Source organism: Symphalangus syndactylus, chromosome 7, assembly GCF_028878055.3.
Source record: "Symphalangus syndactylus isolate Jambi chromosome 7, NHGRI_mSymSyn1-v2.1_pri, whole genome shotgun sequence".
In the NCBI taxonomy this organism is placed as follows: domain Eukaryota; kingdom Metazoa; phylum Chordata; class Mammalia; order Primates; family Hylobatidae; genus Symphalangus; species Symphalangus syndactylus.
In genome coordinates this window covers 29652666-29670266 of record NC_072429.2, presented here as the reverse complement: position 1 = coordinate 29670266, position 17601 = coordinate 29652666, and the positions used below count along the sequence as shown (strand labels likewise).

General features: G+C 41.5%; 1 protein-coding gene across 1 annotated transcript in view; it reads left to right on the top strand.

Annotated features, from left to right (window-relative positions):
- ITK (IL2 inducible T cell kinase) overlaps positions 1-17601 on the top strand; it is a 75358-nt gene that overhangs the window by 46758 nt on the left and 10999 nt on the right. Inside the window, exons 7-12 of the mRNA XM_055284762.1 lie at positions 1403-1468; positions 5439-5493; positions 11142-11224; positions 13089-13222; positions 14678-14752; positions 17013-17184. Coding sequence (XP_055140737.1) covers positions 1403-1468; positions 5439-5493; positions 11142-11224; positions 13089-13222; positions 14678-14752; positions 17013-17184 — 585 coding nt within the window. The remainder of the gene's footprint in view (positions 1-1402; positions 1469-5438; positions 5494-11141; positions 11225-13088; positions 13223-14677; positions 14753-17012; positions 17185-17601) is intronic.

Genomic DNA, 17601 nt, shown 5'->3' with positions numbered 1-17601 from the left:
CCCCCACCTGCCACGACCCAGGTTAAGCGAGTCTCATGCCTCAGCCTCCCAAGTAGCTGAGACTACAGGTGCATGCCACCACACCCGGCTAATTTTTATATATTTTCTAGAGACAGGGTTTCACCATGTTGCCCAGGTTGGTCTCAAACTCCTGAGCTCAAGTGATCCATCCACCTCAGCCTCCCAAAGTACTAGGATTACAGGCGTAAGCCACCGCGCCTGGCCTATCAGGCATCTTTTTACAGATTGACAGAGTATGGAGTATCTACTTAAACTAGATTTTAAGTATAATCTAGTTTAAGCCCTTCATTTGACAGGTATAAAGTCAGAGGTCCAGAGAGTAAGTAGAAGGGATGCCGCTTTCACCCTCTGGTATTAAATGAGACAATGAATGTGAAAGTGCTTTGAAAACTACAGAGTTATACACAAATGTAAAGAAGTTTGATATTCTTATTTTGTTTATTATGCTTTTTGTGTATGCACAATTATTAATTCTTGCTCAAAAGTGACTCCCGATCCCCAAATCTAGCCTGGCTTTATCCTTTTTTCTCATGTTTATACCATTCATATCTGAAGAAGCTCAATTAGGGAGGCCTTAAATTAAAAAGCTTACAATGCCAACTGGTAGTGTATTTTAGAATCTGTGGTTGGAAAGTCATCTTTTATATTTTAATTATTTTGGTTTCCTGACTATAAAATGATAGTACTAAAGTGGAAAAAATGTTGATTATCACACAAAAATGTTTCCTTATAGAAAATAGAGACTGAATATTAATCTTTTTTTCCAGTAGAGGAAATTTCACAATGAGGAGAATAGCAAGCAGAGCTTTTTAAGTAAAATCGCCACTTCTTTTTTTATTATGTTTCATATTTTAGTAGTGAAATCAACCTGCCTTTAACAGACAGCAAGTTGCTATTATTTTTTACCAATTCTTTTTTTTGTTTTGTTTTGTTTTTTTGAGACAGAGTCTCGCTCTGTTGCCCAGGCTGGAGTGCAGTGGCACGATCTCGGCTCACTGCAAGCTCCACCTCCTGGGTTCAAGCGATTCTTCTGCCTCAGCCTCCCAAGTAGCTGGGACTACAGGCGTGTACCACCATGCCCGGCTATTTTTTTTTTTTTTTTTTTTAGTAGAGACGGGGTTTCACCATATTGGCCAGGCTGATCTCGAACTCCTGACCTCGTGATCCACCTGCCTCAGCCTCCAAAAGTGCTGGGATTACAGGCATGAGCCACCACCCCCAGCCTACCAATTTTTGTACTCTAAACTTTAAAATGTCTTATCGCAAATGCTAAATAATGTGATATTCCCCAATCTTTAAACAACTTTTAGTGGGTTAAACCTATAAAATGATATAACACTTAGTTCTATGTAGATCTAAACACTAATTTTCCTTTTAACAGGCATGAAGGATATGTACCAAGCAGTTATCTGGTGGAAAAATCTCCAAATAATCTGGAAACCTATGAGTAAGATATTTTATTTGTTTTTGGAAAATACAGTCCTAAGGAATCCTCCCTAGGTTAGGAATAAGTTATTGGTTTACTGTAAAAATACCAGATGATCCCTACTGCAACAGCAATGTTCACATATACCATCCAGCTCTTGATGCCTAAATAACACTTTCCACCAAAAAGAACCATGACTTTCTGCAGAAAAGGCTTGGGGTAGGGGTCGAACGAAAAGGAATTTGAAACATCTTTCTGTGCCAGAAAGTAAAGAAGTACTTAAAAAGAAATTTTCCTTTTTTAATTTTTTTTTGAGACAGGGTCTCGCTGTCACCCAGGCTGGAGTGCAGTAGTGTGATCTCAGCTCATTGCAACCTCAACCTACTTGGCTCAAACAATCCTCAGCCTCCCAAGTAGCTGGGACTGCAGGCACATGCCATCATGTCCAGCTAATTTGTAAATTTTTTGTAGAGACAGGATCTCGCTAGGTTGCCCAGGCTGGTCTTGAACCTCTGGGCTCTAGTGATCCTCCCACCTTGGCCTCCCAAACTGCTAGGATCACAGGTATGAACCGCTGTGCCCAGCCAAAAAGATGTAGGCATGTCAAATGAGCACAGAAGTTGGCTCTAACAGGCTCCATTTGATGAAATTGGGGACAATTTGAGTATCAAAATAAATAATGACTATTAAAATAAGTACTAGACTACAAACCATTGAATAATGTAAGAATCTGTAATGAATAGATAGACTGATAGATAAACAAAGAAATAAATAAAAAGGAAAGGGTTTTTTCTTATAGTAGAATGCCAGCTAATGAATGATAAAGTTTAAAAATCATCATTTTGTAACCCAGAGTATCAACTGATTCAGGCAAGAATTCTCAATGAATGTCACCACTAGCAGGTTAAAGTTTGTTGGGCTATGGCATATTTACATAGTCTCAAAGTATCTCCTCACAAATCACTTGTAATTACAAAGTGGAGGTAACTAGTAGTCCCATCTTAAACAATCAATCCAAATGCACATAAATAATGGAACAAAAAGTTATCTTGTGTCTCCTTATGTGATGCACTGAGAAGGGCACACATCACTTCTTTGATATTCCTGCTCAAAAAATGCACAACATGAATTTACTTTTGAGGATATATTTATAAGGATATATTAGACAAATCCAAATTAGGGAATATTCTCTAAAATTAATGTCCTGTGCTCTTCAAAAAAAATGTTAATACCATGGAAGACACAACAGGCTGAGAAATTGGTCCACATTAAAAAAGACTAAAGAGGTCGGGCGCAGTGGCCCACGCCTGTAGTCTCAACACTTTGGGAGGCTGAGGCAGGTGGATCACCTGAGATCAGGAGCTTGAGACCAGCCTGACCAACATGGTGAAACCACTGTCTCTACTAAAAATACAAAATTAACCGGGCGTGATGGCACACGCCTGTAGTCCCAGATACTTGGGAGGCTGAGGCAGGAGAATTGCTTGAACCCAGGAGGCAGATGTTGCTGTGAGCCAAGATTGCACCATTGCACTCCAGCCTGGGCAACAAGAGCGAAACTCCATCTCAAAAAAAAATAATAATAACAGATTAAAGAGACATGGTAACTAAATACAGTGGTGATCCTGGGCTGGATCTTGAACCATACAAAAAAATATTTTTTGTTATAATATACATTATTGAGACAACCGATAAAATTTGAATAAGATCTGCAGTTAAGTAATAGTGTTATGTAGATCTTAAATCTCATGACTTTGGTAATTGTACTGTGGTTAGATAAGTATATACTCTGTGTCTTAGGAAATAGACACAGAAGTACTTAGGAGTAAAAGTCAATTCTCAAATAGTTCAGAAGAAAAGTCAATCTATGTCTATCTAAAAGGAATAATAAATCAAATGTACACAATATCAGCAATTGGCTCATCTGGGTTATGTGTATACAATGATTCTTTTATACTATTTTACAGCTTTTCTGCAAGTTTGAAATTATTTAAAAATTTTAAAAAATTAATTACTCACTAAATATAAGACACCAGGCCTAAAGAATAAAGCTAATGAGGACACCTATTAACGCATTAGGGTTCTTAATTCAAATGTGGTCGAGTTATTTGTTGCTGAAATTCTAGTAGATTCTTTAGTGAAGAACCGTCATTTTCTGAAGTCTCTCAACCTGGTTTGTTTTGATCAAGTATGTGTGAGTAGCCCTTCCCTCAGTGAACAAAAGCGTCATCAGTTCTAAGAATTTTTGAGCTGAAATAAAACATATAGGATATATGCTTAAATAAAATAAAAAATATTTATAGGCAATACCTTTGAAGAAAAAACAATAAGCATTTATTTCAAATGACCACTAGGCTATGTAGTTTTGTTTGTTCATCTTTGCTTTTAATCAGAATCTCTTTGTTTATGATCAAAGAAGCAAACTCAAAATTCCAACAGGATAAGCAATAGGAAATGGTGAGGCCTGGAGCAAATAAAAAAAGTCATTCACCCACCTAAAGGTATTTTAAGCCATTTTAAAAATAAAACACTATACCATGCAAACAAAACAAGTTATACTGTGCACTTTCAGTCTGCATTCTCCAGATTATGAATCTCAGCTGGAAAATAACATGACTTACAAGCAAACATTCAGATATTTAGTATATAACTGGATATATGAAAGATTCCAGTATGGTAACTTTTTATTCGTGAACTTAGTGTTGTCTAGTTTCAGGTGAGATCTGCTTAAGTACTTAAAAATGTACCACCTGGTAACATAGTCATGGGTTGGTAAATTGAATGGATTCAGGTCTCCTGCCTTGGTTTGCAGTCATGACCTTGGGCAAGTTACCTCACCCTATTTGAGTTCTGATCCCTTCTCCATAAAATGAAGGCTCAGACAAGATGAAGGAAAGCAAATCATGACTCTCTTGCTGGCATTCCCTTCCCGCGCACTGAACTCAGGCAGACATCACCCTTTGATAGTGAAGCTATTTACCCACCATGCTGGCGACAACCTTTTCAATGCACAGCTCTAGGCAGCCACTACTATCGCTGATGGCTTGTGTGTGAGATGAAGCCTATATTTTCCCAGTCCTCGATTAGATAATCTCTAAGAGCCCATGTTGGTGTCATATACTGTTCTGTCTTATAATGTTCAAAAACCTCTAATGAATCCGTGAATTCCTTTAGTCATGGCTACTCTCAAATAGCCAAACAAGTTTGTTAAGTGGTATACCTTCCCTACCCAGAACTTCTCTCCTCCTGCATTCATTAATTTTCAAAACTGATTATTAACCGATGATCAGTCTGCCTCCTCTTACCTAAAAAGCAGCCAGAAAGGTTAGGATGTGGCTCAAATATTGTTAACAGCATTAAAAAAAACTTCATCCCTAAAAATCTCTTATATTCTTCTTTACCATTTTATAGTTGTTTTTCACCAGACAACAAAATTATACAAATAATGCAATTACTCGGCAGAATGTCTGGAAGAGCAGTCTTAAAGAGGAAAATACTACAGTTGTTTTAAAAGGATATTTGCTAAACTTTCAAACTGGTATTACAATTTTATAGCTGCACTAGCACCCTCCTCCTTATAATGAACCGCCTACTGACTTCTGAAATGAAGAGGAAAATTAATGTTTTCTAAAACTTTATTTTAGAAAATTTCCAACATATACCAAAGTAAAGATAATAATATGATGAATATCCATGTTCCCCAAACCCAGCATCAACAATGATCAATATTTTGCCAATTCTGTTTCATATGTTTCTTTCCAATTAAACATTTTAATACCCGGAAATGAATCATGCATTTGCTTTTGAGTTTAAATGCACCAGTAGAAACATATGTGTGCAGGCTTGTTAAATAAATAAAATACACTTAAAAATTTTTTGAAGCACTGGTAGAAATAGAAAATGGCCATATGATTTTCTAGCATTGTCTTTTATAAGTAAATAATGAAACTTTAAAATATGTCATTGACATATGACTTTTCCTTGCTTTCAGATGGTACAATAAGAGTATCAGCCGAGACAAAGCTGAAAAACTTCTTTTGGACACAGTAAGACTCCTCAACCTGTCTTTTGACATAAAATAAAATGAATTAAGTGCAGTGTCTTATGCCTGGAATACCAGCGATTTGGCAGGCCAAGGTGGGAGGATCACTTGAGCCCAGGAGTTCAAGGTTGCAGTGAGCTATGATTGTACCACGGCACTTCAGCCTGGGAAAGATCAAGACCCTGTCAAAAGAAGGAAGGAAGGGAGGGAGGGAGGGAGGGAGGGAGGGGAAGAAAGGCAAAAAGGAAAGAAAGAAAGAATTGTACTGTTTTTTCAGCCTTGCTGTGTTTTATGCCAATGCAGTGGGTCGACATGTTGGATTAACGGTAGTTTTCATGTCTGGTGAAAATATTCTGGGAATTTACAGGACTAGCAAACAACAGGATGAGAAACCTGGGCTTGGCATTGACATGCAGCCATCACCACAGCTGCAGCAGTCTGCGAGTGGTGATGGCTGGCTGTGGGGTGCTATCAGGGCAGTCGGCCGTGCCTTCTTCTCGGTGTAGGTCAGAGGTGCCTGTGACTCTGATTCGGCCTTACTGGGCTGTGAGTCCAGAGGAAACATAGCACTTGTTTTAACTTATATTTCATCAACAGTTATCCTCTAAAGCCATGCAGTGTGCATAGCAGGACCGATTTTACTCAGGGATGTCAAGATTATGGGAGAAAAGGGAAGAGAAAAGTAGAAAACACAGTATGGTGGGGCAGGTACCGGACTCTAGTTCCTGTTATGTCACCAACTCAGTGTGTGACTTTGGGGACCTCTCTTCTTCCTTCTGGGCCCTGGTTTCTCAGTGAGTAGAAGGGAGAATTGGATTAAGTCAGGGATCACAGTTACCCAGCCCTCATCCTGCCACTTCCTGCTCCTTGTCCTGTGACCAACACAGCTGATCACAGTCCACGGCATTGGGACTTTATTGGGAAACAAGACAAATGCAGAAAAAAGAGCAAGCGAATAATCTCAAATAAACTAAGGTAAACTCCAGAGGAGCTGGGAACAAATCCATGAAGGAAAAGAAGTTGAGCTGAGTCCTTACTGAACTCTGGTCTCTCCTTGGCTCTACATCAACTCAGCACTTACTTACTTCCTGTGGGTTCCCCAAAAAAACACACATTAGAATTGCTGGGAAATGTTCAAAAATACAGATTCCCAGGTCCCACCCCAGATCCACAGAATCAGAGTCTCCAGTGTAGTTCCTGGGAATCTGTACGCTCTCAAGTTAAATTTACAATGCCAATATAGCCAGCTCAAACCTGGCGCCGCCAGTCTGTGTTATTGGATAACAAAGTAGAACTCAATTAACATGAACTAATTGAGTGGAGTGCAAAATTAGCTAAAACTCTGAATTACACTGTGTTTAAACAAGTGTAGTTTTGTTGTATTAATCACACATCAGTTAATGACGTCTATGGAGCACTTCAAACAGCCCACATTAATGACTTCCAAAAGATGATTCCTGTATTACAGCAGTTCTTGTGAGGTGCTAAGTGCTAAGTACATTTTGCTTGCTCTGGCAGTTGAAACATTCCTCCTAACTGATATATATATATATATTTTTTTTTTTTGAGACAGAGTCTCGCTCTGTCACCCAGGCTAGAGTTTAGTGGCATGATCTCGGCTCACCACAACCTCTGCTGCCTGGGTTCAAGTGATTCTCCTGCCTCAGCCTCCTAAGTAGCTGGGATTACAGGCATGTGCCATCACACCTAACTAATTTTTGTATTTTTACTAGAGACAGGGTGTCGCCATGTTGGCCAGACTGGTCTCGAACTCCTGTCCTCAGGTGGTCCGCCTGCCTTGGCCTCCTGAAGTGCTGGGATTACAGGCATGAGCCACCACGCCCAGCCTCCTTACTAATATTTTGAGCTACTTTACCAAATCCTCTTCTCCTCCTTAGGTAAATATAAGGGCAAACTTCAATGGGTCCCTGTCAGACTTAGCCCAGATTCTGGATAGAATCGAATGACATTTTCTTGCTATTTTTCACTTTTTTTGTATGCTGTTTTTGAAACAATAGCTGTATTATTTCTAGGTGTATTTAGAGTCTTTTTATCTAATAAGTATAGGACCTTTAAGAGATGAATTGCTGCATAGTATTCCATGGTGTATATGTGCCACATTTTCTTTGTCCAGTCTGTCATTGATGAGCATTTGGGTTGGTAAAAGGATGAGTTCATGTCCTTTGCAGGGACATGGATAAAGCTGGAAAACATCATTCTCAGCAAACTAACACAGGAACAGAAAACCAACCACTGCATGTTTTCACTCGTAAGTGGGAGTTGAACAATGAGAACACATGGACACATCACACACCAGGGTCTGTCGGTGGGTGGGGGGCTAGGGGAGGGATAGGATTAGGAGAAATACCTAATGTAGATGATGGGTTTATAGGTGCAGCAAACCACCATGGCACATGTATACCTATGTAACAAACCTGCACTTTCTGCACATGTACCCCAGAACTTAAAGTATAATAATAATACAAAAAAGAGATGAATTGATTCATTACACCTTTTTATGAACTAAAACTCCTGATGTACTGCCCCACACATATTTCGCCACTAGACTATAAACAATTTATCTTGTTCCTGCTGTACCTAGGCACCCAAAAGTGTATCTAGCACCTTGTAGTTGTTCAATAAATATTTGTTGAATGAATGAATGAATACATTGAAGGCTTAATAAATGTGTTTAAACTAACAATTCCACTTAAGGGGGACCTGGGTGATCATAACCATCACTGCAGGAGCTTTGTAAAATTACAAATTCCTGGACTCCAGGCCTATCCAGTCAGAACTTCAAGAGGTGGTACCCAAGTTATTCTGGGACTTACCCACATTTGGGAGCCACTAAAAAGCATCTCTTAATGTGCCATATCAGTTCTTCCAATGTTGCCTCCTCCCAGAAGTCTCTCATGCCTTCCCTCGCCCTAGCTATGGAACATGGTTTTTCTTGCTTTTGAACTCTTATGGGTCAAATGTTATTATCAGTACTATTACTTCTCCAGTGGCTCTGTTCTCACTCTGCCTCCAATCTCAGCAGTTTCTCTTCTGTCTTTACCCATCTAGGTAGATGGTAAATTCCTTGCAAGCGGGTAACTCACTTAGAACACCTTACAGCATCTCACACATAGGGTGATCTGAAGTTCAGACATTCTAAAGTGTCATTGAAGACTCAATGTTGACTTAATAATTGGTTTGTTTCAAGAGAAGAAATGCACCACCTCCAGAATGAAAGATGGCTGTATGTCAGAGACACTCTTAAAGTATAATGCAGTGTAACAAGACTATGAATTATCAGTCCATCTTTTCACAATAACTTACCCTGTGTGTTGAGATTATCTTCTGAAATGTCACCTTCAAATTATATGAACAGAAAGAAAGAAAAATACTCCTAACACAACCAACATGTCTCAGATGGAGACTGACAATGGAATAATTCCAATAAGTAGCAAACATAGCATGTGATAATAATGGCCAATTATAACCCTAATAGTTCTTGTCCTAGTATTGTATTCCAGGAGCAATTCTAGGCATATTACGTTAGTTCTCCCAACAACCTTCCAAAGGTCATTTTACAGATGAGGAAACTGAAGCTCATACAGTTACTCATCTTTATAAGTTCCTTTTATGGCCAGGCACAGTGGCTCACGCCTGTAATCCCAGTACTTTGGGAGGCCGAGGCAGGCAGATCACTGGAGGTCATGAGTTCAAGACCAGCCTGGGCAACATAGTGAAACCTCATCTCTACTAAAAATACAAAATATTAGCCAGGCGAGGTGGCGGGCACCTGTAATCCCAGCTACTCGGGAGGCTGAAGCAAGACAGTTGCTTGAACCCAGGAAGTGGAGGTTGCAGTCAGCTGAGATTGCGCAACTGCACTCCAGCCTGGGTGACAGAATGAGACTCCAGTTTCAAAAAAAAAATCCTTTTAAACCCAGAGATTCTAGAATTCAAACAATTAGCATGGGCCACTGTCTGTGTGTGTGCACAGATGTGTGCCCATAGGCAAACTATCTTTTTAGTTGTGGGACAGAGGAATTTGTGTTGTTGTAGGTTCTATTTACTTTGTTCCTTATACTCCAAGTGTATGCCCTCCCCACAAGGATCTTGTCTAACTCTGACCTTTACTTAGGGCCCTCACTATGACTAAGTTAAGTGAATCATAATATTTGGCTTAACAAATGTTACCAGCGCAAATTTACAGCGGGGTAGGAACAGTGTTAGATATGAAGTACTTAAAATAGACTTCAGATTTTTTAATTTCCGCCAAGAATGAATAAAATGGTATGTCCATTTATTAGTGCTTATTTCATCAGTGCTGGCAGAATTGTCAGGGTGGCGAAAGTTACATTCTCAGGTCACTCCCTTCTTCCCACCTCTCTCATGAAACCAGGAGCTTAATGTTCTTTTTCCTTCCGCCCTGCAGCCAAATTCTCACTCTGGAAAGGGCCTAAGAAATATGTTATCATTAAGAGAATCCTTATACACTGTTGGTAGGAATGTTCATTAGTTCAGCCGCTGTGGAAAGCAGTTTGGTGATTTCTCAAAGAACTAAAAATAAAATTATTATTCAACCCAGCAATCCTATTACTGGGTATATACCCAGAGGATAATAAATTATTCTACCTAGAAGACACCTGCACTATTCATAATAGCAAAGACATGGAATCAACCTAAGTGCCTATCAACAGTGGACTGGATAAAGAAAATTTGGCACATATACACCGTGGGGTACTATGCAGCCCTAAAAAAGAACAAAATTGTGCATTTTGCAGCAACATAGATGCACCTGGAGGAATTATCCTAAGTGAATTAACACAGAAACGGAAAACCAAATACCACATGTTCTCACTTATAAGTGAGAGCTAAACAGATATCAAGATAGGAACAATAGACAGCGGGGACTCCAAAAGTGGGAAGGAAGGGAGAGTGGCAAGGATTGAAAAACTACCTATTGGGCAATATGTTCACTATCTAGCTAATGGGTTCAATAGAAACCCAAATCTCAGCAACACGCAATATGTCCATGTAATAAACCTGCACACATACCCCCTGACCCTAAAAAATTTTTTAAAGTTATATATTCCCATTAAGACACAGATGAAGTTTTCAGGACAGTTTTGTGTCTTTGTAGGGAAATGGAGAAGCAGCTTCTAACATTCTTTGAAAGGAGGCATCCTGGAGTAGTAGACCAAGGCTGTGCTTTGCTCACATGCCAGAGTTCAAATCCCAATTCTGTCACTTTCTAGTTGTGGGTCGTGGGAATGCCACTTAAGCTCTCTGGCACTCAGTGTCATTGGCAGTTAAGGATACCAATATCCAGATGGCAATATTGTGGTAAGAGTTGGAAAATATCTGTAAAGAGTCTGATACATGGGGAGCTCTAAAAGGGCAGAGCTTATGTCTCTGTCTCCATTCATGGTTCATGTCAGCACAAGAACAGTCTGGGATCCATGTAGGAGACCAAGAAATATCTACTGAAGGACAGGAGTAAATGAAACAGTAGCCATTCTTACTGAAATCTGCTCTATGCCAAGTCGGCCTACTTCTGCCAAGTATTTCCTGCTTCTGTGGGCAAGAAAGTGGAGCTGGAGGCATAAGCCTGGTTTCCTGAGATCACTAACTTTCCATTCTTTCTAACCATTCCAGGGCAAAGAAGGAGCCTTCATGGTAAGAGATTCCAGGACTCCAGGAACATACACCGTGTCTGTTTTCACCAAGGCTGTTGTGAGGTATGGAGCTAACTCTGCTCAGCAAAGTGGAGAGAAACACTTCTGAAGCGTGTGAGCATTGGGGTACAGACAACAAAGTTAGACAGTGCAAGAGGCAGAGGCTCACCAGAAATAGTCTGTTTTCCCTCTTTACTCCGAGAAAACGAAGGCCATGGAGATCAAGGATAGAACTTAAGAGACTTAGAAAGTGACAGAGCTGGGAGTGGATGCCAGGTCGTCTTTCAATTAGCATCTCCAATTTTAGAGTTCTAAAGACATAAAATACTTGGCACTGTATTGGATGAGTATGTAATTTAATACATAGAATAACAGAAGAGATATTTCTATCTGGAAGCAAAAATATATGAACTCCAGTTCTGGCTCTGCTCATGAAACTACCTACCATTAACTGAGTCTTTATTATGTGCCAGAAAATATGCAGACCATTTCCAATCCTAAGAAGCCCTGAAGGCAGGTATTACTATGCTCATTTCACACAGAAGAAACCGAGGTTCAGGAGCTGATGGTGCCTCCCTATGGCCGTGGGTCTGAAGGCGCCAAGCCACATCCAGGCTCCAGCCAACTTGACTGCAAGATCCTTGCTGCTTTTCTGCCCCTCTGGACCTGTTTCTTCTCTGTAAAACAACGTCTAAGAACCCATCTAGGTCTCAAATTCCCTTCTAATTAGAACATTAGTTAGAACTAAGATGTTTGATAATGACCAAAGTGCAGTCAGAGTTAAGAGAAGAGACAAATAATTTTTAAGGTGACTTTGGAAAATTTTTTTGGAAGACTGAGGATGTGAGCAGGACGTGGAGCAAGGGCAGGTGGCAAAGAGGAAGGGCCTGATCCAGGGATAGGAGGGAACACAGTGTACATCACAGAGGGGCCGTGCCTCTGCCATGGCTGGGAGACAGTAAGGAGGTGACCTGCAACCCCACAGGTATGATGGAGAAGGGATGAAACATGAAGTCTGTGTCAAGGTTCCCCACAACTACCCCCAGCTTCAGGGACTCTCTAGGAGGCCTTCCAGGACTAAGACTTATTGAGATTTAATAAGCAAAGTGATACAAAGCAAAATCAGCAAAGGGAAAAGACACATGGGGCAAAATCTAGAGGAAACAAAACACAAGCTTCCGAGAGTCCTCTCCCACTGGAGCCAAACAGGACGTCCTTAATTCCTCTAGCAACAAGTTGTAACCACACGTTAGCAGTCTACCAGGGGAGCTCGTCAGACTCAGTGCCCCAGGCTTTTATTGGACGCTGTTTCCACAGACAGCCCCTGCCTAGCACATGCCAAAATTCCAGATACCCAAAAGGAAGACAAGTGTTCACCATAAAGCACATTGTTTCTAGCAGACAGTTTAGGCAAGGCACAGCTCACCACTCTTATCAGTTAGGGAAAGAGCCCTCCCGAAATCCAAGTTCCCAAACACCAGCCAAGGGTTAACCATGCAAGCAGGCCTTTCTAAGGAGGGTAGTCAGGCCTGTTACGTTCATCCTCTGCAGCATAAAGTCAAATAAGGGTGAAGGGGTCAGAGAGGCTTTCTCAATGTATGCTGACAATCATTTAAATTCATAGAACAGGCAAGGCAAACACATAGCAAATATTTCTATTCCCTCATTTTGTGGCAATGGAAGAACCATCACCAATCCATCACAGCATTGCTGTCCACTGGGTCCAGACACAACCTCAGAGTCCTTTTTAACACAGTACTGCAGCACCCAGGCCCAATCTGTCAAGACCGACTTATAAGTTGAACAATATCTGCCATCTTGTGAGAGGTTATAAGACAAAGATAATAAGAACTTAATACTAGTAGACTTTTTTGTGTCTCAACATTGCTTCTTAATAATCACTACATTTGTGTTTCATTCGTTTAAGTGAGAACAATCCCTGTATAAAGCATTATCACATCAAGGAAACAAATGACAATCCTAAGCGATACTATGTGGCTGAAAAGTATGTGTTCGATTCCATCCCTCTTCTCATCAACTATCACCAGCATAATGGAGGAGGTAAGCTCTAGAGCAGGGGTGGACCGGGGCCACCCAGCAGGAGGTGAGCAGCAGGTGGGGAAGCATTACCGCCTGAGCTCCGCCTTCTGTCAGATCAGCGACATTAGATTCTCATAAGAGTGCAAACCCTATTGTGAACAGCACTTGTGGGATCTAGGTTGTGCGCTCCTTATAATAATCAAATGCCTGATGATCTGAGATGGAACAGTTTCATCCTGAAAGCAACCCCCTGCCACACACATCCATGGATAAACTGTCTTCCACAGAGCCGGTCCCTGGTGCCAAAAAGGTTGGGGACTGCTGCTCTAGAGGACAAAGCCAGAGGGCACCTGGGTTAGGCTTTTTGGAATTGCTATCAAGGAATACCGGAGGCTGGGTAACTTATAAAGACAAGAAGTTTAATTGGCCCATGGCTGTATAGGAAGCATGGTGCCGGCATGTTCTTGGCTTTTAGGGAGGCCTCAGGAAGTTTTCAGTCATGGCAGAAGGCAAAAGGGGACCAGGAGTATCACATGGCAAGAGCAGGAGCGAGGAGGGAGAAGATGCCACAGACATTTAAACAACAGGTCTTGCATGAACTCAGAGTGATAACTCGTTTATTATCACAAGGACAGTGACACCACTAAGGCATTTGTGATGGATCCCACCCAATGACCCAAACACCTCCCATCCCACCAGGCCCCACCTCCAACATAGGGCTTTTCTTTTCTTTTATTCCCTTTCCTTTCCTTTCCTTTCTTTTCTTCTTCTTTTTTTGTTTTCCTTTTGAGACAGAGTTTCGCTCTGTCACCCCGACTGGAGTGCAGTGGCTCAATCTTGGCTCACTACAACCTCCACCTCCCAGGTTCAAGCAATTCTCCTGCCTCAGCCTCCTGATTAGCTGGGATAACAGGCATGTGCCACCACACCCAGCTAATTTTGGTATTTTGGTAGAGACAGGGTTTCACTGCATTGGCCAGGCTGGTCTTGAACCCCTGATGTCAGGTAATCTGCCCGCCTCAGCCTCCCAAACTGCTGGGATTACAGGTTTGAGCCACAGTGCCCAGCCAGGGATTACATTTCAACATGAGATTTGGAGGGGACAAACATCCAAACTGTATCAGCACCCACACAGGAGACTTAATGAAAACTGGCAAAAGCCCACCCTGGCTTCTTTTTGACCATAAATAATAAATAAATATACAAATAGAAAAATATGACAAATATTTAATTATATTATATATCTTCTATTAGCAAGTTATCTTGTGGAAATAATGGAATTTTACCACCTGCCCATCTGTGTTTATGATGTTTTCAAAGAGGATGTGGTATCAGTAATTAGGCTTTGGGATTTGTTTTCCGGAATAAAATTAGCTTTTGCATCTGATAATTATTATTATTTTTTTAGTGATTTAAGTTAGATGGTTGCTACAGCAAAGCCCTAACCACTGCTTCTTGGCTTTTCAATCAACCCAGGCCTGGTGACTCGACTCCGGTATCCAGTTTGTTTTGGGAGGCAGAAAGCCCCAGTTACAGCAGGGCTGAGATACGGTGAGCAGTACAATCAGGAATGTAAACACATGTCCCTAAAGGTCTGGGGCAAATTCTGAATAAACTGGCCATGAGCCTACCTGTTCCTCAGACTACAAATCACCATTAAAACAAGTATTTTATATATCTAGAGATGATGGCACTAATGAATATTTACATTGTGTGTAAGAGAAGTACATATATAAGCACATTTCTCTAGGTCAAACCAGTGGCCATTGGTTTTAGTGAAGGGTTCATTACTGAAGTGTTTATTAAGCACCTACTTTGTACAGAGCACCCTACTAAATGCTATTAGAAAAATGTTAGAAAACCATGCCTTAGCACTGTATTTCCACCTATCTTCTAGAACTTTTATATCATCTAGTTGGTTGAGTAGCAGACTATTGCAAGAACTGCAAGCTGACAGCATCTAGAAGTGTTTGTCTGCATAAGAGAGTGTCAAAATTCTTTGGAATGCCTTTAGGCATGGCATGATCTCCAGTGCTGCAGCCCCTACTATGTTTTCTTGTCCTGCGGAATTGCTTCACTCGCTTGGGGTTATCTGCCTGGACTCTGAAGGCATTTGGCTTTGCATGCCTTGGTCCCAGCTGTGTGCTGCCTGTGGAGAAGGCTGGTCTAATTTTCATTTCTTATCTCCTAGGTTGGTGGCTGTTAAATTTCAGTGTGCATGAAAGTCTTCTAGAATGCTTATTAAAAATGTTGACTCCTGGCTCCTATCCAAACACTCACCAAAACACAATCCTTGACAGGGTCCTGGAGTCTACTTTTTTTTTCTGGCATGATCTTGCTCTGTTACCCAGGCTGGAGATGCAGTGGCGTAATCACGGCTCACTGCTGCCTTGACCTCCTGGGCTCAAGTGGTCCTCCCACCTCAGCCTCCCAGGTAGCTGTGACTACAGACACACACTACCATGCCTGGCTAATTTTTAAAAAATTTTTGTAGAGCCGGGCGCGGTGGCTCACGCCTGTAATCCCAGCACTTTGGGAGGCCGAGGCAGGCGGATCATGAGGTCAGGAGATCGAGACCATCCTGGTTAACACGATGAAACCCCGTCTCTACTAAAAATACAAAAAAAAAATTAGCCGGGCGTGATGGTGGGCCCCTGTAGTCCCAGCTACTTGGGAGGCTGAGGCAGGAAAATGCCGTGAACCCAGGAGGCGGAGCTTGCAGTGAGCCGAGATCGCACCACGGCACTCCAGCCTGGGTGACAGAGGGAGACTCCGTCTCAAAAAAAAAAAAAAAAATTTTTTTTTGTAGAGACAGGGTCTCACTATGTTGCCCTGGCTGGTCTTAAACCCCTGGGCTCAGGCAATCCTCCTGCCTCAGCTTCCAAAGTGTTGGGATTACAGGCAGGAGCCACTGTGCCTGGCTGAGTCTACTTTTTAAACAAGCACGCTAGGTGATTTTGATACAGGTGGTCAGAGGGCAATACTTGGAGAACCACTGCCACGCATGGGCTTCTTTATCCCTAACCAGCACCATGTCCAGCACACAGTAGGTGCTCAATACTGCTTGCTGTTGAGTCTCTGCCTCAAAGCAGTGGAAATCTGGCTGTTTAGGTACCAGACCAAGTGTTGGGGAAAGATAATGCCTCTTTAGCCTCCTTATGAAAATAAGGGTATTCTAATAAATGTAGAATCTTAATGTGTCCATGCTGGATGGGATTTCAGATATTATCTGGTCAGCCCACTCATTTTGTTGGTGAGGAAATTGAGCCTCGGAATCTCGTATTTGTTTGTTAAACATTTCTTGAGAGCCTCCCATGTGCCAGACACCGTACTAGCTTGTGCCTCCGCACAAATTCTCTTTAAATCTATCTCTTTAACTGCCCCTCCGCCCCGGTAAGGCCTAATAGGGTTCTGTGTATATAGCAGGTGCTCTTAATAGATGAATGAATGAAAGAATGATCAGCTCAAATGAAATTTACTTAGTGTGAAAAATGACAATAAAAACTTTACAATCAGACATAGAAAATGGGACATTGCAAGAACTGTTTCTTTAATATTTTGATTAATATGGTTTCTTTAATACCTTGATTAATGCCACTCTCCTTCTTTCCATGTTACCTTCCCACACATATTTTCATAGTTTTCTAGCATATCCTATGTTATTATGTGGGAAAAAGATAATTTATTTGCCATCTTTGAATTATATTAACAATAGGCTAAAATTCTAATTAGGGCTTTATAGTCCCCTGGTATCCCAATACCTTATATCTATCACTTGCTGACCCCAGAGAACTATCTCTCTGTCTTCCAGGGAAATGGGTGATCGATCCCTCGGAGCTCACTTTTGTGCAAGAGATTGGCAGTGGGCAATTTGGGTTGGTGCATCTGGGCTACTGGCTCAACAAGGACAAGGTGGCTATCAAAACCATTCAGGAAGGGGCTATGTCAGAAGAGGACTTCATAGAGGAGGCTGAAGTCATGATGTGAGTGCTCAAAACAAGGATATGCAGAAACTCTGCGGGGAACATCGGTTCCGTGTTCTTGAAATGCCATTCAAACGCCCTGTGGTACTATCTCCCTGTGCAAACTCCTGGCAGTGGCTTCCTATCGCACAGAGAATAAAATCAAACTCTTCACAGTGGTCTCCAAGGCCCGCCATAATCTGATCATGCCCACCTCCCCCTTCTCAGCTCCTACCCATCTCTCCTCTGGTCCATGACATGCCAGCCACACTGGCCTCTGCTCATCTTCACACACACAGCTGACTCCTTGCCATTTGTCATGTCTCAGCTCCAATGACATGTTTTTGTTTTGGGGAGGGAATGAATATTATTTTCATCCAAACCATAAATTAGACAAAATGACCATTGGCTATTTTGGTACCATGATATTTTCGGCGT